The 21,030-nt window shown below is 49.7% G+C and overlaps 1 protein-coding gene and 1 long non-coding RNA gene across 12 annotated transcripts in view; one reads left to right on the top strand and one right to left on the bottom strand.

Annotated features, from left to right (window-relative positions):
• The window catches only part of LOC116424992 (uncharacterized), a 100,723-nt gene extending 84,974 nt beyond the window's left edge, over positions 1–15,749 (bottom strand). The window contains exons 1-5 of one of the 5 annotated variants that reach the window (XR_012998948.1): positions 15,070–15,286; positions 14,811–15,013; positions 14,635–14,718; positions 1,575–1,783; positions 120–1,072 (exon numbers count right to left, since the gene is read on the bottom strand). Coding sequence is in view for 2 of the 5 variants with exons in the window: in XM_076369121.1 (XP_076225236.1) it covers positions 1,705–1,783; positions 14,635–14,735; positions 14,811–14,825 (195 nt within the window). In the remaining 3 variants the exon portion in view is untranslated. Of the gene's footprint in view, positions 1–119; positions 1,073–1,574; positions 1,784–14,634; positions 14,736–14,810; positions 15,014–15,069; positions 15,287–15,649 lie in introns of those variants that run through there. The other 4 variants (XR_012998949.1, XM_076369119.1, XM_076369121.1 and 1 more) reach the window with 4 other exon arrangements.
• The window catches only part of LOC116424993 (uncharacterized), a 120,354-nt gene continuing 114,682 nt past the window's right edge, over positions 15,359–21,030 (top strand). For 6 of the 7 annotated variants that reach the window (XR_012998953.1, XR_004234612.2, XR_004234611.2 and 3 more), the window contains exon 1: positions 15,359–15,497. This is a non-coding gene — a long non-coding RNA (uncharacterized LOC116424993). The remainder of the gene's footprint in view (positions 15,498–21,030) is intronic. The other variant, XR_012998951.1, reaches the window with a different exon arrangement.

Genomic DNA, 21,030 nt, shown 5'->3' with positions numbered 1-21,030 from the left:
CCCCTTGGCTACTGTTGCCGCAAAATTCGGTTCCGGTGTACTGTTGGCGCCCGTAAAGCGTTGACAATAATTGCAGTAACGTGAATTCTGAAACAATTACATCTTTCGTTAGTCATATACTATATAAATGTAACTATTTTAGACTAGTTTAATTTAGTTCAATTCAGTGTTTCCATGGTTTCGATACACTTTCTTAAAAATACGCGTTCACGCAAGATTCTACCGTAGCCAAAGGATTAAGGAGATCATTCTCACAAGTATAATACAAAATTATTATCACTGAATTTTAATATATCCCAAACTATCGAACAGCATTCAGATGCATCGCGGCAGTATGTCATCGCCAGTCCACTTTCTTCCATAAACGAACCCCTCGATCTCGCGATTAAAGCTGTAAGTCGATCTACGAATCAAGCCCATCGCTAGGGCAAATCCTCCGGCCGCATTCCGCGTCGGCCGAGTGGAGACCAGGAGGCGTCGCCGTCGTCGAAGCTGTCCCGACGACAGAACTATTCCCGTCCCCGGCTCCCATGAATCTTTTCCACAGTCTTCGCCGTCGAGGCATCGGGAGCGCTCTCGCGCAAAGAGTGGCACAAAGACGCGGTTCACGACAGGCCGTCGATGATTTGTGATCGAGGCGTGCCACGAAGGCGTGAGCGCGTCGCACGCTCGATCTACGCGCGGAAAAGACACAACTGGCGAAGGTGAATCCCCGAGCGACGCCCGTCCGCTCCGTTTCGGCTGGCGCGAGTCGGTGTTTCGCGTGCTCCGCGTCGCGTTCTGAACGCGCCGCGAGACAGACACGTGTTTCACGCTCCTCGTACACCGCGTTCCGTGACCGACAACTCTGTCTAGGAGTGCTTTCGTCGCGAACATCCGCGAACATCGCGATTCTTTGATGTTCGAGTAACTGGTCCGGGTCTACTGGATTCTCTGCCGTTGGAAATAGGCGTTCCGTGGACGGGAACACGTTGAACGGATACTGGAGGTGGCGCCGAAGGCTCGTCGCGTTGATTTTGTAATCTTGTGCGATCGAGAGTTGCACTGACAGGAATGCAGTGGAACGATGATTCTATTGTGAAAATTCAATTAATAAAAAATATCGAGTACCATTGAAATTCTGTAGGGAATTAATCACGAGCAGACATATGTCTAAGGCTAACTTTTTCAACATTACTATCGTGATTATCCATCTTGTTCTATTCTATGTTCTATAAATATTAATTAAGGGTTGTAGTTCATAAATAAGGGTCGAGATTCGAATAAGAAGATTCGCATTCTCGACAAACCCGGCGAAAAATAGAGTGATTTAGGGTGATGAGCATTGGATCCAGATGGCCACCGGATCGTCCCTGTCGCACTTATATTTACCGCGATCTTTCCAGCTAATGCGACTCCGCTTCGCACTTAAGAGGGCCCTGTCGTCGACCTGTAAGAGCGGTATTTGACCACGACGCCGCGTAAGCCGTGGCCGCGACCCCTGTCCTCGAGGATTTGCCGCGGGAACCCTTCTTGGTTTCGTAGGTGATCAGTCACCGGTGCCCTCGGATCTGGACGGGAGCAAACAAACTTACCGAGAAGGTTTGACCGTGGAAGTGGCGAGGCTCGCAAACGATGTGTCGAGACTTTGACGAATTCGATGCGGAAGCGGCCTGTCGTCTTCATCTTAAACCAGACCGGAGATCCTCGAAGACCGAGAGGGTTTTATCGTGTCCTCTTATCCTTGTCCACGAAATTACGGGTGAACCCCGAGTGCTCCTCCACGTCCTCGCTCCCAGAGACCCTGAGCAGAGAGATGACACTTTATAGACAATAAAACGCTAGCCAGCCCACTTGCCGAGTAATCCACAATTTATTTTAATGAAGCAAGAGTCCTAAGAATATTATTGGAAGGATATATAGATTCGAGAACTCGAGGAATACCAAAGACGATTTCAGGCACGGGGATCTTATTAAACGATCTCCTCTTTATATTCCAGCGCGGTTTATTACCCCGTTGTATCGTTCTGTTCATCGGCGAAGTTTCACTCGAGAAGTCTACAAAAGCTTGATTGCCGGAGATAACGGTGTACAACGGGCTAAATTAATTTTCGTCCAGATTTCGCAGCGTTCAGTCCGGCTCGTGTGAGAAACCGCGAACGATTTCCGCGAGCCTAGTTCCCCGATAACGCGCAATCTCGGCTGGGATCTGACGCGAGCGCAGCGCGTGCTCGGCAACGAAAGGCTCGTCGGGCTTCCCAGAACGGAAACGCCCGGTAAATGTGTCATCTGGTTGCGTCGGGCGCATTCTGCGGCCGAATCAGCGCCGGGCACGCTTCGCAGAAAGGAAAAAGGACACCGCGGAGCGGCGGGGATGCGCGACGAAGGGGCGAGGAGGCGGAGAGAACGGAGAAGCTACGAGAGTTTTCGCCGCTTCTTTCGTTTCCTTTCTCCGGCTAACGAACCTATAAATATGCATCACTTTGAACTCCCGTGCGACTCGCGCGCACGCGATTGAATAACCGGAAAGGCCGCGCGAGGCTCGCGGGGCGGCCCGTTTATGCGCGAGGAACGATGTCCCGATAATTATAGGGGTGTACCGGGCCGATAATGAGCACGCCTGTATCGCGGGTTGAAACGAACAGGGCCACGCCTCGGAGTGCGTGATCGCAATACGAATTTTCCAATCAAAGGCACAGCCGCCGGATCAAACGCGAGATGATTCATTGGGGGAGCATCGTTTAAATTATAGTAGAGCCAATGAGGACTTCGTACTTCTTCGGCCCCCTTGACCTCTTGATTTACGATAACTTGTCCGATTCGGGACGAAGGTTTCAAACGAAACTTGACTAGCGCTAAATATCATTTTATTAGTTTGTACTGCAATTAAATGCTCGTTTCTTATTACGAAAAATTACGAATACAAGTGAAAGCACTCTTCGCGACGAGCGTAAAAAATAATTCGCGACGGCGTCGCAACGAAAAAATAGGTTAACATACCCCGTTTTAGAATCCGCGGCCTCTCTCGTATTTATAGTACACCCCATCGGTATAATCCCTGCCCACCGGTGTTCAGACTATGACGGACGATCTCGACTTTATCACGGACTCTCGGTCCGCGGACAGGCTAATTTTTAATTGAGCAAGCCGCGATACGCGACCGGGTCGCAGGCTTCGAACAGAAGGGAAAGGAAGGGAGGGAACGAAAGTTCTCCGGGAGGAACGGCGTGGAAACGGGAGGGGAGGCTTCCCGATACTGCCACTTAATGCCGTGGCTCGAAATTAATTAAACTTTTGCGTTCGCTGCCGGACCGACGCGACGCGAGGCGAGGCGACGCGACGCCGGACGGGGCGGTGGAAATAAAACGTTGATGACACGGCAACCCCCGGTTCCGCAAAGCTCGACCCTGCCCGGGCACCGTCGCTCCTTAATGGGGGAAAGGTAAACGAATTCTCACGCTGTTCCATCGGTCTGATAAAATAAAACGGACTGCCTCTCTCCTCTTCGCCCGGCGTCAACGAGCGGAGAACGAGGGCGGTAAACACGGGCCACCGCGATAAGGGGCGGAATCGCGGCCCGCAGTCTCCTTTTTTCCTCCCTCCACGAATGTCAACTCTTCCGACTAAATATTTTCGTTTAAAATTAGGATACAAGCTGCCAGACAATCGGTGACGCCGCTGTGGAAAGAAACTCCTGTATCCTCGACTGAACTTTCGGTCAGTTTATTCTAAGACACGTCGATTTAAGCATGGCGAGATTGGTGGAACAATTGCTGAGCGTGGTGACAAGCCGTTATAAATATGTTGTTTGTCTTTCTTGGAAAATTTGTTATGATCACAGTTGTCGAATATAAAATGTCGACGGTCTATAAGCGTACCGAGTCGATATTCGTAGCCGTTTCATCCCTGAAAATTCCCTGGACGACGATCGAGCAGATTTGGAACTCGAAAGAGAAACTGCTAGACGCTTAGAGAGGATGCTGAGACTACATTCTGAGGACGGAGACTAAAAAGACTATAAAAATCGCCTCTCGACAACAGCGATTTACAAGCAGCCCAGAGATCGACGTTAAAACTTTAGTGAGCCCATTCTCCACGCCCCGGTCGAATTATACGCGGAGGATCGGCTCGTTTCTTTTTCGGTCGAATACAAATTCTCAAGACCATTCTTTGCCACCGTCGGGAATCGCTCGGAGGACCCACTGAGCGGTCGAACAGGGGTACGTAAAACAATACACTCGGACAGAGGGAGTTTTTATTTTACTGGAACCGCGCGACGAGCAGGGAGGAAGAGGAGAACGGTACAACGTGGCGCCACCTCGGCGGCGGTACCAGCTAGCAGCGGCGTAAAAGTCGAAGAAAACGAGAGTGTCGGCGGAGGAAGAGAAAGAGAGAGAGAGAGAGGGCCGGTTAGGCCGTGCCGGTGGGACCAGAGGGATGCTGGCAGGAGGGAACAGGCTATAAAACAATTGACGCGCGCGGGGAATCAAGGAGTATCCGGTAAACCTGTTTTCTACTTCGGCGGCGAGCCTCGAAAACCCTGCCGGATGGCCGAGGCCTGGCTGGCGAACCTGAATGAAACGAGCTTCTCCTCTGAAAGATCGGTCCCGGCCTTTCAGAGGGATCCTTTCACCCGAGAATCGTCGTCTGCGCCCACCGCCCCCTCTATTAAAATTACTAAAATAAATCCCGACGGTGAATCGTCGGCGAAACAGGAAATACGACGCTTATTGGAGGAAATAAGGGGGACAAAGGATCGGTACGCCGGCAGCCGCGAGATGCGTGTCGCTACAAAGAACTCGCCTCGGAGGAGTCGGATCCTCGCGAACCCGGCTGACTCAACCCCCCTGTCCTCTTCTCACCGGCAGCGAATCCGCGATTCGACTCGAGGATCGTAGGGGGAGAGAGCGCACAATCGGCGGCGAGCAATTTTTGCGACGGTTTGACGGGCTCCTCTTTCGCGCCTCCCTCGCGGCTTCCGCGCTGGCGCGTCCTTATTCTCTAAATTGTTCCCATTCGAGGATGAGCCGGTGGCTCGGCCCTGAAAGGCTCGTTCGCGCTTATAAATCTCAGCCGGGAGCGGTGGCGTCGCCGAGAAAGACCGGCTCTTCGAATAGAGAGACGGAAGACGCGCGAGCTAGACGAACAGACAGAGAGGGGAACAAGTGGAAAGGGGACGGGGAGGGGTAAGGGGGAGCAGAAACGTTTCCCACAAAGCGTTCCCACCCGCCTCTTTCGCTGCAAACCACCTCTTTATGGAGTCAGCCTCTGATCCGCGAGACGCGAATAAGGGGGGCTAGAAAGAAAGAACCCGGAGAGAGGGGCCGGTGGAGGCTGAGAGGGACGCCGAGGACCCGTCCTCGGAATTCCTAATTCTACGAAACCGTCGGAGAATTCCCGAAAGGTTCCATTCACCAGGCTGGGCCCGGGCATATCATTAGCACCGTTTCCAGGTACTCCGGGGCCCGCGGCCTCGCGTGAATGGTGGGTTTAGTGACTCCGTTCTCTGTCCCTTTCCCCTTTCCCGTGATCGGCGTGGTCTGTCCTCTCTGTCCCTCCACTCTCGTGGGGAGATCTTCTTGGATTCCTCCTGCTCCTCGTTTCGTTGGTGATATCGTTCCTTCTACCGTTCGTAGTTGTTAGGTGGTGAAGGATCTCGATTGTTTGTTATAATTCTAGCCGGTCGACGATACGACGAACTTCGAGGATGGTTTTTGGCATGCCAACACACCTTTAAATCGAATGATCTCGATAATGCGTTACCAGGCGTGATTTTAAACATTTTTTCCCGCGGACGCGATTCACGAACGCCTGTGATTTTTCCAGATAATGGCGGAAAATGTAGTTATAAGATATCAACAACTTATCAAAGATCATTCAAACGAAACAGTGTGTTAGTATATCGGATTTAATGAGGCTCGGAATATCGAAGAAAATGTGAAACCAGAGACGGACCGATTAAAAGGCTTTCGGTGTCCCGATTAATATCGCAGCGACGCTAAAATTGAAACAGGGACCACGAGCTTTTCTTTTGACGAAGGAAGGTTACACAGGCCGAGGGGCAGAGTAACATTCGCGCGACACGAAGAGGAGCCCGCTCGTTTCTTCCCGGGCGTGTAACACGTCTGGACCGTGGTCGAACGAGAAAGAAACGAGAAAGCGTAGCACGGTGGTCGTCGAGTGGGCGGTTTCGTTCGGACGAAACCCGCCGGGTTTACAGCGTACGTCGTTTCTGGTCCGGGTTAGGACGCAATGAACGGGGCCCCAGGTAAGCGCACAGGTACGTACCGAATCGACAACAACGACAACGACAACGGCGACAAGGGAACCCTGCTGCTGAATGGCCAGACGAGGACCTCGTTAACTATGGCCTTGGCGCCGTTCGAGATGCCCGCTTTGATATCGCGCCAGAAAACTTCCAGCCGGCTCGTGGCCGCTTTCTCATTCTCTCCCTTGTCTCTCGCTAGCATTTTACGCCCGGGAGAAACCGAGTTTTACGTCCGTTCGATCGATCGAATCGGCCATCCCGCTTGTCGATCTTCCGACGCTCCTAACGATCGAACGGTGTAAACGAAAACGAAGAAACGGAAAATCGGAGTCTCGACAGCTAATCCGTGAATCTTGACGCGTTCGCAGAAACTTCTGAATTCCTCTCCCGCGTATATCCTGCATTAATCGTTCGCCGATTAAAAATAGGAGTTCGCGCGAAGTTTTAGAACCTGGTGAAAATATAATCATCGTCGGTCGCGGAGCGAGTTTGGAATGTGATTAAATTACCCGGCGCCGAATACAAAACGAATCATAAAAGGGACGGTTTTATATTTGTTAGCTAGTAATCGAATCGCCGGGTTATTTGTAGCGCTCGCGGCTGCCCGTATCTGGTTGTATCAGTGCTAAATCGGTGGAAAGCACACGTACCCATTTGCTCTATATTTGCTCAATGAGTTTCGAAATCTCCATTCAGTCGGTTCGACACGGATAGGAACGGCGCCGGCCGGCTGAATGATCGATGTCGCGGGTGGTCAACACCGAGGACAGCTGTGTGAATGAGTCCAGTGTTCGATGACTCGTTTATGTAGGTCGTTATCAGCTTACACGCGAATATCCGAATGACCCGAGCCCCGTGCCCGGACAAAAACCATTTATTGCTACGGCCGTTTACGAATTCACTGGTCGACCGACCGGTGGATACCGGTCGCGATACCGTGCCCTGAACACAGAGGAACGAAGGAACACGAGGGAAACGTAAATTTCTTAACGATCGCGAACAAGGCTCGAGTAGAAAGTCGCTGAAAGGAAGATCGACCGATAACGCGACACGACTTAATTCAATTTTTACGTACGCGCGCGATAAGGATCGATCGGTCGATGAAAAGCGGATACCGACGCCTCTTGCGAGGACTCGCGGGGCACCGGGAGCAATTAGGGGAAACCCATCATTTAAAGGTATTACACGCCGATGGTGAATTATTGATACTTTAATCGCTTTGATTGCAGTGACACGATACCTGGGCGAACTCGCGATAATTGCGCGAGATAAAAAACGTGTCGCGATATCGCGACACACGCGCCACGCAAATTTATTCGCTGTCACCCGGAACCGTTTAAAAATTATTCCAATATCGGCGAGCATTATTGGCGATGTGTACGCGTTTTGTTCGTTGAAACGTTTACCAGATATCCTGACAAAGGGTCTCGTGGAACGAACGTAAAACGCAACGATCACTTTTTCCCCCGCAATTGTCGGTGGAGTACCATTTGAATTATTTGAACGAACACGATCGGCAAATAAAGGTAACAATAGTGGACGCGGACCGGATCGCCGGGCACGTGATATTTTTAGCGTCGAATTCGAAGCACTTACGGTGAAAAATTGTGATGAAAACTTACTGACCTATGATAACACCTCTGCTAGAGAATAAGGAAAACAGACGGCGGTAAATCTTTTTCAGATCGATACGATAGAATTTTGTTTCGTGAAACCCCACGTTGAAATGATAAAACAACTGGGCAAGAGAAGAGAATCCTCTAAAGTCGAAAGTACCCGACGTCTTCTGCTATAAACAATACTGGGGCAGCCTGTCATAAAAGAATCTTTCAGCAGAGGGAGATACAATTTATAAAGAGGAACTATTACGATCTGTCAGTAAGATGTCCAAGCCGCCCAGCGTTCCAATCGAAATCCGAGCAGCCGATGCCAAAAGGCCCGTACAGCTGTTGACAAATCCGGTCGCGCGTTTCGCAAAAGACAATCCCGATTTATCATCCCGGCCCGGCGTTCCCCGGTCGTGTAGGTACGCGTGTTCGTGAGTTCTCGAGCGTCTTCTAATCAGCCCGCGGATGTACACGCCCGCGCGTCGAATCTTTATTGCCGGGCGACTCGTTAGCCGTTTGTTTTTCATCTCACCGACAGCCACCGAACGAATTATTAATAGCACCGTGGTCGCGTTTTAAACCCCCGAATCGGCCAGAACCAGATTCTGCTGCGACTGGTCCCGACCTACATTTCGCCGAACGAGCGGATGGCGACGTTGTCGCGGTGTCGGACAGAGGTACAGGGATATAAGTAGGCTCGAGATACCCTGGTGTACCTTTCGAATAGTTGGCAGGTGATGGTCGTTGAGAGGCATCCAAAGATCGTGTTGAAACCGGTCGGTAAGGCGGCGATACGTATTAATAGTCTATTAAGGTAACAAGGTTAGGGGGTATTAGTACCGCGCGTAATGTCGAGGCGTGCTGCGAGAGAGCAACCCTAATTTCCTGGCAAATCTGCTTCTAGTATAGCGTTCGTGTAACTCTCTGATATTCATCAATTAGATTGCGTAACATCACGATCGGTTTCTTCAATTTTTATCAACCCTATAGCTCGATGCAACAGACTAGATGAGTTGCATCGAAACACACAGTTTATCGACAAGAGGAACGCAACGTTATGCATCTATTCATCTTCTCGAATGAATCCTGCAAGAGCCATTAGTATACGTCATTAGCAACGATACAGGAACAATCTAACCAACTTCCAGAAACGTTAATGCTTTCGAAGTACCAAAGAACACGCGTCTCCCGCCGCGAGTCTTCCATTACAAGCTCCCATCCGAAAAGCTCGCGTGACCAGGGACCAGATCGCGGCGCTGAACGCTCCGGCATCGGTTCGGCCAGGCGTGAAGCAGTTACTCGGTAGCGAAAACGCCGACTGCGGCGGTTCGTTGGGGCGGGCGCAGCTATGACGTGGTCGAGGTTTAATAATAATTCGCGGCCGGGTCGGCGGTGTTCAGATAAGATAACAGGAAAGGCTGTTGGTAATAGGTGGTAGCTAGGTGGTCGTCGATGGAGCGGAGAAAGAGAGGGTGGAAGTATCGACGGAAAACGGGGGAAGGCCGACGGGGCCGGGCGGATGAGTGGGTGGGTGGGCACCGGGAAAGAGCCGCGAAAGAGGAGGAGAGAGTCGGCCGTCCGCGGAATAGAGACCGCGGGGTTAACGAACAGAGACGGAGGAGAGGGGAACTAGGCGTGTGCGCGGCGTAGAACATACGCTTCATTAACGGATCATCTCGTGTTAATATCTACTTTATCCCGGGGCTGACCGTATCAGCTCTGGCCAGGCGCACGGATACCAACGGATACCAACAGGACGCGCGGCAGGCCTGCAATCTACCCTATCTCGCCGGCGCATCATCGTCCACAGCTACACCCAGCGCCGTATCAAGTGAGACAGAGAGAGAGGGCAAGAGAGAGAGAGACGGAGAGGGATAGACAGAGTGAGACCGAGTCTTCCCCTCTGGGCCGGTTCGACCTCCGCCACGATCCTCTCCACCTCTTTTCACCTCGTGTTCACCGATGTCCTCTTCGTCCTCTCCTCTCCGACTTTGTCCTTCTTCTTCGCTCTGCCCACCCCCGCTCCGTGTCCAGTGTTTCACCGGCAGAAACGCGTCGAACCGTCAACACTTCAACTCCCACGATCCCCGCGTGCACACACGGATTTCCTCATTAACGCGCGGGTATGTCGCCGGAGGATCGATAACGGAACCTCACCGGTGGCGATCTCGCCGCGGTAGGCGGTAAGGTTGCGTGTAATTGGACATTTTCGTCGTCCGGGGTCTATCTGTCCCGCGCAGAACGTAATTGCCGTCCAGGCCCCGGCTCGATTGACGGTAGAATGGTTTCCCGGTTGCCCTTGCTTTGACGACCCCGGGCGATCGGCAATCGGACGCTGGATATTTCTGTTGACAAGATTGCGTTCCGATCTGTAATTGATCGGCGCGCGTCGGGGATCGCCGATGGATCGCCCGACGAGATCCGTTGGTAAACTTTGCGATGGGATCGAACTGTCTCGACCCGACGTGTCGTTTCCATCGGGTTTCACGCTGGAACTACCGAGCAGTCGGATCGACTTTGTCTAATTCTCTCGTGGTGACTGTAAAACCGCTTCTATCGGGATTTCGAATGATTCGTAACTCGGCCCGAGCGATACTCGACAATTGATTACTTTCAGCTAATAATATAAGCCGGCGAGTATCATTGAGACATCGATTCGAATTCCTATCGCGATAGATTACGCAACAACCGATCCTTACCCGAGGATAACAGCTACAGACATCGCAAGCCGAATAATAAAATACATGAAATTCTCCACTAAAATTTCTCAGCACGAACAGTTCAGACGTTCCCACCCTTCCGCTCGAAACAGGCAGAAATGAAATTCCTAGAACGCTTTACGATTCTTTTTCCACGCTGCCGGTCCAATCTCTTATGGTAACACGCAATTCATCGCTCGGCATAAACCGAGGCGCGTTCAAGTGAAATTCCACGGAACAGCCCGTAACTCGCGAGCCAACCCCCGGCGCGAGCTACACCCGAAACTCGCTGCTAAAAGGCTCGACCGTTGAATTCAATCAAGCGCGTACAAGACCGAATTCGCGGCTGGGAAACGCGAAGGTAGACAAGACGTTGAGCGCGAAGGTAACTGGCGGAGGACGAACGGGGGAGAGGGCGGCAGGAGTTACGAGCGCCACGGGGCTGCGCGCGCCCTGCGACTCGTATAACATCGTAATCGCAACGACGGTAATAACGTCCCGTAAAGTCTTTTTACATAATCAGCATTACTCACAATTTAGGGGCGGAATGGGCCACCGGGAAGATAGCGTTCCCGGTCGACCGACGGCGGCGGCGGCTGCGGCGGCGGCGGCAGGGCGAAGGGGTGGCTTGCGGCTTCGCAGCACGGACTGCAGCCCCTCTCCCTCTTCCATTCGTGCCTTCCGTGGCCGATGACGAAGTGGGCATAACCACGTGCTCGTGGATACGCTAGCACTGCCGAGGGTGTGGGGAGAGACGGCGAGGGAGGGGTGGCTGGTTAGACAAACGAGCCCCTTGCGGGGTGTTCCGAAGGATATCCTACCAACCGAGCGTATCGTCGGCGCCTGGCCATTGCCGGCAGGATGTGTAATAGTATGTACGTACTCGCGTAATATTAGACCTCCCTTCGCAGTTTGTCAGCCCGGTTATTCCGGGAGTAAGGGGAAATGATTAGCGATTGTTACTTCTGTTATTCGTTCAATTTAGGGTCGGCCCGACACGGCCAGTTATATGGATCGCGCGTTCCCTTTATACGGGCACCGCACTTCTGAAAGAATCCTAATGGAATTGTAGTATTTAGGAAATACTTAATCGACGAGCATTTTGGGAATACCTGTAGGAGTTTAGGAAACATATCTATTCCAGAGTAGAAGTTAATTAAATTCCTTCGTTTCGGTAAGAGTAGTTCCGATTTTCATCGACTCGTGCACAGCATTATTTGAAAGCTTCAGTCAATAGTGTGGACTTATTAGATGCTCGTCGGTTCTCTCGTGAACAGCATAGTCAAGAAAGAATTCGGAATAACGTGCAAATGAAATGGTATGTACAGTAAATAGCTGCAGGCGAGCGCGAGGCGCGGCGAACAGGTATTACCTCTCGCGATAACATCGTATCGCCTCTAGTCGTTATCTCGAGCGATGCATTTACGTAACTCTCGTGCGGTCGCTTCGACGTTCATCCGATTCGTCGGTACAAATACGGAGTAATTACACCTAACCATTTTCATTGCCGTCTGAACTTCGTTCTTTTGCGCCAGCAACGGAAAGGAGGGGGACGGCATCGCCGGTTCAGCGGCACGGTACTTTATATAACGCGGTATACGTGTAATGGTATGTAGATATTCCGTAATATTACACGCCGCTTGCAGTTTCTATGCCGTTAGCTCGGGCGAGGGGAAATGATGAGCGAGAGTTACCTCCATTACACGTTCAATTTGACTACGGCGCTGCCGCTCGTGTTAAGACCACCCCACCGCCGGCCCCTACGCCACCCCATATTCGAATATTTTCCGCTGGTTACGTGGAATTATGCGCCGCCGTCTCGTCCCTCGTGAAACGTGCAAAAAAGAAAGAAATACTTCCCGGCGATATTGCTTCAGACACCGTGTTCCTCGCGTCTTTGTGAAACGGTTCAAGTGTACGTTGCACAGTTACAGAATTAGATGAAACAGTTGAAGTTTCAAGGATGCAGCGTATCAAAGAGAGAGGATGAATTAACGGCATAGCGCAGAGATATGAGATCTAGTACGAAGATTCACGGTAAGTAGGAAAATAGACGAAACAAGGTATCGCAAGCTGGAAAATTAATATCAAGCGCAGAAAACTCGAGTAAAAGAAAGACGATAATCTATTCATCTGTCCCCTACACTAACGATCATCGCAACTGAACATGTAGCGATGAAAAATCTTCCGAACCGAGCGAATCCCATCGCAACGCTGTTAAGCGATCCGAATTCCCGCGGAACCGACCAAAATTTTCCAATTAGCCTGACCGCTAATGCGAGTACAGGCACGGGACGGCCGATTAACATACTTAACTTCTCAGCCCAACCGACGGTCTAGAACTACTCGGTACACGGTCCCCTAAACGCGGCACGGCAACAGAGCGCCGTCGAGTAACAACGATCGAACGCTACGAGAGACGCGGGGGTGGAATCTGCGGTGGAAGCGAAAACGGTGGACGAAGAGGATCCGAGCGAGGAGCGCGGGGCAGAAAGAGAGCAAGCGCAAGGTAGATTCGCAGAGTTCCCTAGGATGTTTGTCTTGGAGCCGATGCAGGAGAGCGACGCTAAGTTCAGGAAGTGGGATTGGACGACAGAGGAGAGCAAGCCGGAGGTGGTTTGGTAGGGGCCCCGGGGGTTGGCCGAGGTGGTAGTCAGCTGCTGTCAGTCCAGTTCGTCCGTCCGTTCGTCCGTCCATCCGTCCGTTCTGTGTCTGTCCTGGCTCGTGGTCCGCAGTCCGTTACAGCCAGACACAAACCCCACCGCCTTTCGAGGTCGGAGGTGGATACACGCTTTTCTACTTAGCGAACGGGCACCCCCAAGGGGGTTGAAGGCCGAGACCCACCCTAATTGCGTCCGAGAGACCGGACAAAGCGGGACTCGTGTATGTGTGCGCGCGCGGGCGAGCCCACGGCCGCAGAGCGTGAGCGAGACAGAGGAGGCGGAGGAGAGGCGAGGAGCCACGGCGCAAGGAACGAGGGAACCTTGGGGTGGGACGGCGGAGGTGGTTATGTCCGGAGCCAGCCGTTCGGTTCCGGTTCCCACCTCTTGTCCGTCGGCGTACTGCCCTCTGGCGGTCGACACGGTGTACTACAAAGTTTGGCGGACTGAATAAACTTGGCGGCCGACCCTCGGTGGTGAACTTGGAAAAACCGGACAACCGAGCCCTCCGAGTGAAAAGCTCCGGCCACGGAAATAAAGGACCGGCCGAGGATGAACGTTCCCGTCTGATACCACGGTTTGCTCGCTCCTCCCTTTCGCCCGCGCCCCTAACCCCCGTATCCTGCCCACGCCGAACGCCTGCTATAACATTCTTTGCCGCGTCCGTTCCGTCGCGATGAAACGAGGGGCGGGGCTGTTTGTCCGCGACGGTCAAAAGTAAAAGTTCTCTTGATACCCTCGTATTAATGCTCGATACTTTCCGCCTTTTACAAGCCGGCCGAGTCGGCCCGGCTTTTCAGACTTTTTAAGAGTGCCAGCCCTCTCGCGCCCCCGTTCGCCGCCGACCCGGCAAAGTTTTAATGTAACGGAGGAAGAGCGTGAGCTCGGGCTCTTCGATAGGTCAGAAGTTGACTCGTCGAGTTTAGCTACGTGGATACGGGACCTATTAAAAAGAGGTGAAAGGAAAGAGGGAGACGACAGCACGGGGAATTAAGTTCTTCGCCTATTTTTTCTCTGGAAGTAATCCGGTTGCCGCCGGACGGGAACCCATAGACGGGGGCTCCGTGTTACACTATTCGTGCGCCGTTTACGTAATGTCGTTATGAATATGCATATTGATACGCCGTTGTAAGTCCTCGTATTATGCGACGTTATAGCTAAGTGCATTAAATAATAGCGGCCCGCGACTCTATACGCAACGCGGCGCTCGCTCGCTCGCTCGCAAATTTCATTCAAGCATTATCGGTAATAGCGTGGTACAGTCGTTTAATAAATGCGTCCTCGGATAAAATAAAGCAGCCTCTTAAGCGACCGTTATGGCCGTCTATTCCAGGCTGTTATGTTTGAGGCTTTTATATCGGCGGAGGTAAATACTGGGGCTAAACTGATCTTATGTGTCAAGCATGCGAGGATCCACTAACCTTATTTCCGGATTACGCGATATCCGTTGCGGCTGTAACGCCTGCGCCTTTCCCGTGGGAATTTTCTTTCTCCTTTGTGAATTCCTTGAACAATTGAACGTCTAGTTAACAAAATTTTCTTGTTTCTTTCAAACGTGATTTTAAACGATTTTGCAAACGCTGTATAATCATATTACCGTGATTAGCTTCATTACTATTATTGATATATTAATAATAATGTTTGAACATAAGGGAATGCAGTACTTTTTCCCGCCATTACTCTAAAAGCCGAATTGAATCCACCTGATACTTAGGGGATTTATTAACTATGAGTATCTATAGCTTATTATATAGTATTAAGCATCCTCTGTTGAATACAAAAATTAAATAGTATGAACTCCTAGAAGAAAATAGAGATAGTAATTAAAAACTGTAGAAAGTAGTGTAGAATCTAACCTTCAATGCAGAAATTTCAACTTCGCCGCTTCTGCAATCTCAGCCAAAGCATGATTACAGAATTAAACAATGCAGCAAGCTATTATGCATTCCAGCACTAGGATCACAATAGAATATTCAATAATTACAACATCATACTAGTATTTAAAGAAGCCTTTACAGGGAGCGATTACGATCTTCATACGACACACACTTCAAACACAGACGTACAACGTGATCTCCGTCTTTCGTCAAATTAATTCGAAATTACGAACATAGTTGGCGCTAGTGTCGCATGATCGTGCAGTGGATGGTGAGCAAGACCGCCATTAAGAAGAAGATTAGGAAGGAGAGGAGATCAGTTCGCGTGGAAATCAGTGGGAGCGGATGGAAATGGATGGAAAATGGGCCAGTGAACTCGTCTCCGGCGGTGTACAACGATCGCAACGGTAAGTGGAAGCGTTGATTTATATTATTGCGTGGAAACTTAATCGCTAAGCGTTTCGAATTCGCGTGTGTCGCGCGCGCATTGTCGGGCCGCATACGGTGAAAGCAAAGAAGGGTTCAAAGAATATCATTGCGTGGCAATAAATCTATCTACCTATAACAGTCGAGGCAGGGGTGAAATCGTGTCGTAAAAGAAAGATCGTAAGGTGGTCTGGAACCGTGCAAGAGTAGACAGACACCGTGGCGGAAGATCGACGTCGAGTGGAGAGCGTTGCGTCGCGATATAGCCAGCGCTCGCAGCGCCATCTACAGCCGAAGGAAAATTCGATAGAGGCGGAGTCCGAGGTGCGGCCTATCCGCATGCTCCTCCCATAAGCTCGAAAGCTGCCCGCGGGCACAGTCGCCGAGCGGCGCCTATGGATCTCAGAAACTCGCGCGGCGAGACAACGTGGCGCTCTCTGACGGCGCGTTGCGCAAATGAACCGGCACCTATTCCACTGCCAGGAGCCGAGACTCGCGGACCTATCGTCCTTTGCTCCTTGTTCATTCGGGCTCTCTCTTTTAACCCTTTGCACTCGACAATACTTTTCGTTGTAAATATTTATTATGTCCTGTTGAATATAGATAATACTGTTAGGAAAAATATAAAGGGGAAGCTTATATAAATTGAGGGTTGAAACTAATTTATTTGAGTTCATGTGTCGATACCTAATGCAGAATTGAATATTGAATCTTTGATTCTGATTCGTCTTTAAGTTTAGGAAGACTGATACTATAATTACCGAATAATTACCAAGTCTTGTTTATACAAACTTATACTTTCAGTAATTGTGAAATAGAAATTTTGAAATGAGTCGTTTTAATAGTTGTAATTTTTACCGAGTTCTTAGGGATATCTAGCTTGATGATATTAATATATGTTTGTAGATTTAAAATAGAATCATCGAAGTATGATTCCGTCATATTCGATCGGTTATTCAATCGAGTAAAATTGAATCAGTAATATCGAATTTCTGTCCGACTAACTGGTCGCATATGATCCACTTTTTCCAAGATGTATCGCGACGAGTTTTTATCTTTCCCTAAATGACGCTTAATTGGTAAAGAACGGTCGAGCGTTGGAAGTATACCGCTGAGAATTAAGTAAATTAATACGCTCGAAATTACATGGTTTCGATGCAAGCATATTTTTACAAAACACGGTCCGTGTTTCCTTTTTTTTTTGCCCCTTTCGCTCCCCGCCCCCGGCATTGTTTACATCGGCCTTGTTTTTACGGGAGTTTCATTACGTGACTGCAACGAATTCAAATTAAACGGTAATGTATACCCGGCCTGGGTTATTATTACGTGAAAGCCTGGGGGCTTGATTTTCCGCAGCACCGTTACAGCCCGTCTGCTATGTCTTACATTTTCCACTTATAAACAGTCAGCCGTGTCTACCAAGATAGATGCCTACTACCACCTGGAACTTAATCACTCTAATTAAGGACTTCGCCATCTTACCCTATTATTCATCTTACTCGGGACTTCCCCTTGGCCCTCGGTGGATTGCGTTCAGCGCCACTGGATCTTGGTACACATGTTACTAGGTATTACCGTGGCATTATGAATTCCCCTGGAATGTATAATGATCAACGTTACAGCTCACTTTCGCGAAATGTTTAATTTCACATTTTTAAACTTCAATTAACGCGATAAACATCATTCTAAATGGAAATTGACGTCTCGCATCTACCTTCTATTTAGCTATAACAATATTAATAGAACCCTGTAGAATGAGGTAATAAACGGTGTAGATTTCCGTCCGCTGTAATTCGTTCTTTAATACCATGTACTTCCTTCATTAGAAAATTGTTGTTGTATCTGTATCACTTTGTAGAAGAAACGGGTTTCAAACAATCCTCGATGAGATACAGTGTCGCAACGCATTGTTTGTCGACAGTGAAGTAGAATATAAAGATTCAGGTATACGAATTCGTGCCCGACAAGCATGATCTCGTTCGGTGATATCCGAGCTAAGGCGTCGATGAAAAATAGGTTACCTTTTAGTAAACCGTTTTAGAGGACTGTAGCCGGAGGGAATGAAGATCAATAAAACAGCGAGAGAAAAAGAACGATTTGAGGGTGGCTCCGGTTTCAAGGCGACGTCGACGGTTGGACGGGGGCAGTGGGTGGACAAAATAGGGGTAGTAGGAGACCGGCGGGGTTCGAACGATACTTCATTCAATTTAAATGAAACGCGTATTAACGGTGTGAAATCAGCGAATTCAATTAGGCGCGCTTTTATTAATACAACATGATTAATTAAACAACACCGTGATAGAAAGTACGGGCGCGAAAGGTGAAGGGGGTGGGTGATGGTTTAGGAGCTCGCAAAGGGTTGTCGGGAGAGCGGCAGATGTTCGTGGCGTCAACCAAATTATTAAATGTCGTAAGTTGCGCACCCCGATTCTAGCCAAGGGATTTTCTAAATAAATTCTTCCGGTCCCTTCGTGGAAACCAATAAGATTTTCCTATAATACGAATCAAATATACCGAGAATATTTAAGAAAACTTCAAAAATATAAGTGGATCTTCGTCTGTTAGTCGAATGCGTCAGGCTTCACGGGTTCATCGATGCCTAGCGTAAAAATCAAAAGTTTGAACATTACGCAAATAATTCGTATGCACGTTATGCGAAGTACACACCCTTCCAGCGCATTATTCCTAATTATGCGGTCGGTCGTGCGTCCTACGACCTTGACTTCACGGGGTCGAATCGAGCACTTAACCGCTCTCCCATTAATGTGGAAGCAGATGTGAATGCACGCGGCCGACCATGCATGCAGCCTCGTGTATCGTGTTCTAGCTATTAGTCAGCCACTCGAAATTTCATATAATGCCTGTCAATCATCCCGGAGTTATTTGTCTCAGGCAATCGCCGCCGTAACGAGTCGGAACCGTGACCGATTATGCGCGGATTTTATAGGCATCGATCATTCAGTCACTCCGGTTTTCAATATTCGGCCCTCGATTTTCGATAATTGAAGATCGTCGCGCCTGATTAATGGAAAACTTCCCTGGCGAAAGTGAAAATTCACTGGCGTCGTTATAATGCGAAATCCACCAAGATTTTCCAAGCGAATATCATTGCATACGAGTGGACAAAATACAGCTACAGTCTCCTATTATACATTAAACTATTATTATTCCCAAAGGAATTGGAACTTCCTTTGATATCGGATAAAAACACACAAAAAGACTCAACGATGGCATCCGGATTACGGATACAATCTCGTCTCGAATGGACGCTACGGTATTTTCACCTGCAGCCGGAAAGATGTCCTCAAGCTAGGCCGCAGATGCTACTCCCCGTCACGGTTCTCAAAGGACTCGCTGCATTTGTTTACGAAGGGCTCGTGAAGCGTGTTTATAAGTGGAGCGGAACTTCCCTTTGTTCTCGCCGAAAGGAACGAGGCGAAAGCTCTCCGCGCGAGGCGAGGACGCGTTTCTACCTGGCCGAGGAAACTGACACGAGGGAATTTAACCGAAAAATCACCCCTTGAAAAACGAGCCTCTACAAACTACGCGGCGATATTAGGCGTGGAAGTGTTCTCGGATTGTGTTTCGAGGCGGCGGATTTAGAGATTAGGGGAAATGCAAATGGCGCAGCTGTGTTGACCCGAAGATACCATTCGAATCGAAGTACTTCCGAAGACGCGATGAAAATTTACTGAAAGAAGATCGACTCACCCCGGCGAGCCGCGGTTACCGCGTCTCTCCGGAAGATACCGTGGCTTGCCCCTTCATATCCGGCGAACCGCGCGGCGCTCTAAGGTTTGGACAAACTTTTTCAATGAAGATTATTCCGAAGTCCGCTAACTACTCGCCGGTGCTCCCTTGAGGGCTCCCGCCAACTTTTTTCATTCGCCTAACTTTGCAGGCGTCCCGGCTCCATTCGAAGGAGAAGGAGCAGCACGGAGAGTATACAGACGCAAAACACTGGAGACGAAGAATCCCGCGTAGTTACACGAGCGTGTTGCGTTTATTGCCATCTTAAAGCTGTGCTCGCAGTCCACGCGAGTAGATATTAGGCCCTTGAACGCGCAATATTCATAAGCATCCGCTTACTCGGATATGGAACTTCGACCGAGTGACATGATCAAGACCTGCTGTTAATTTAGAGTAGAAGAATAGATTCCCTTTAGTTTCTTCAGACATTCATTACAGTGTTTAAGCGACGCTATTTATTTTCACAATCATTCCGAGTCTCCAACGTTTTGGAGATCACAATAATTGCGAAGGAAACGAAAGAACCGGAACCACTCAGAATAACTGGTACGATAGTTCTAGTGTTAAGGTTCACAGATTACTCCTTCAATTACATCCGCGTTACTCGAATTATACCTATCCAAGACACTTATCTCACAGATGGCAAACGTGTCTATTACCACGATCTAACTTCCCGTTCCACGGTGCTGAGTGTGACCTCGATTAAAATTGATTTCACGAAAACATCTCACTCCGACTATTTATCTCTCGTTAACTCTGAGACCAGCAGACCCCTGAACCGAGGGGTATAATGATCGTCGTAGGAATGCGCGTATTCAGGTGTCAGGTACCCCCGGTCCCCCGTAATTGGTCCGTCATTCTTCGACGCGTCAAAATACACACCGGTTAGAAAGTGGACATACAATGAATAAAGGGGGCGAGCTTCTGAAGGATCTGATTAGCTGCGTGTGGATCTCTCGGCCATCGTCCCGCGATCAACGAGCTCTATGAAAGCTGGGACGAGGAGTGTGAGGCCCGGAGCTCTGCGAGGTGGGAGGAGACGGCCGGTCTTCTTCGGACGAGGGACGTTTGACGTTCATTCAGGCTAACCTTCCGAGGCAGCCTCTTTTCAGCGGCCGAATAAGGCAGCCAATGGGCCGTGACGCGGCCGGCGTAGATAATTGAACGTTTCAGTGGCTGGCTGCCACGAGTAATAACGGTATACATACGCGCGTACACCTGATTGCGGTGGATTCGGGGTAAGGCGAGGATCCGGGGGTTGGTGCCAGCGCGCGTCTTCGCCGAAACGTCTTCATTATGCGCTGACAGGTTCGTCGACCCTCGCGCGGAGCTGCGAGCCGATGAATTTAGTCGGGAACAAGACGTTCCCGACCGGTTGACTTCATCGCTGCTTCAGCGACTTCGGAGATGACTCGCTGATTCACAGAAGATTCTCTCTCTCGGGGATCACTGTCTTTTTATTCTACTCGGAGTGGACATTCTGTGCTCGCTTAGACGTTTGCAATCTAGGATTCAGTTTCTTATATATGATAGTATTTCGTGAATTGAAGTCACTTTAGAATTGGTGATGGACACCAATTTTTCTCTTGTTGATTAGTTCTTGGGGAGTGTAATCAAGATTTCATACTTTCAGAATAACAGAGCTATATTTTTTATTTATAATACTGAGTATAGATTATTGTAGTCATTTGCACCTACGTAGAGCATTGCGCGGCTATAGTCGCCTTGAAAATAATACGAATATCCTCAACGTTTAATTAATTA

The sequence above is a fragment of the Nomia melanderi genome, chromosome 7 (assembly GCF_051020985.1).
Source record: "Nomia melanderi isolate GNS246 chromosome 7, iyNomMela1, whole genome shotgun sequence".
NCBI lineage: Eukaryota > Metazoa > Arthropoda > Insecta > Hymenoptera > Halictidae > Nomia > Nomia melanderi.
The sequence above is the reverse complement of the archived record's forward strand: the minus strand, read 5'-3'. Positions and strand labels throughout refer to the sequence as shown.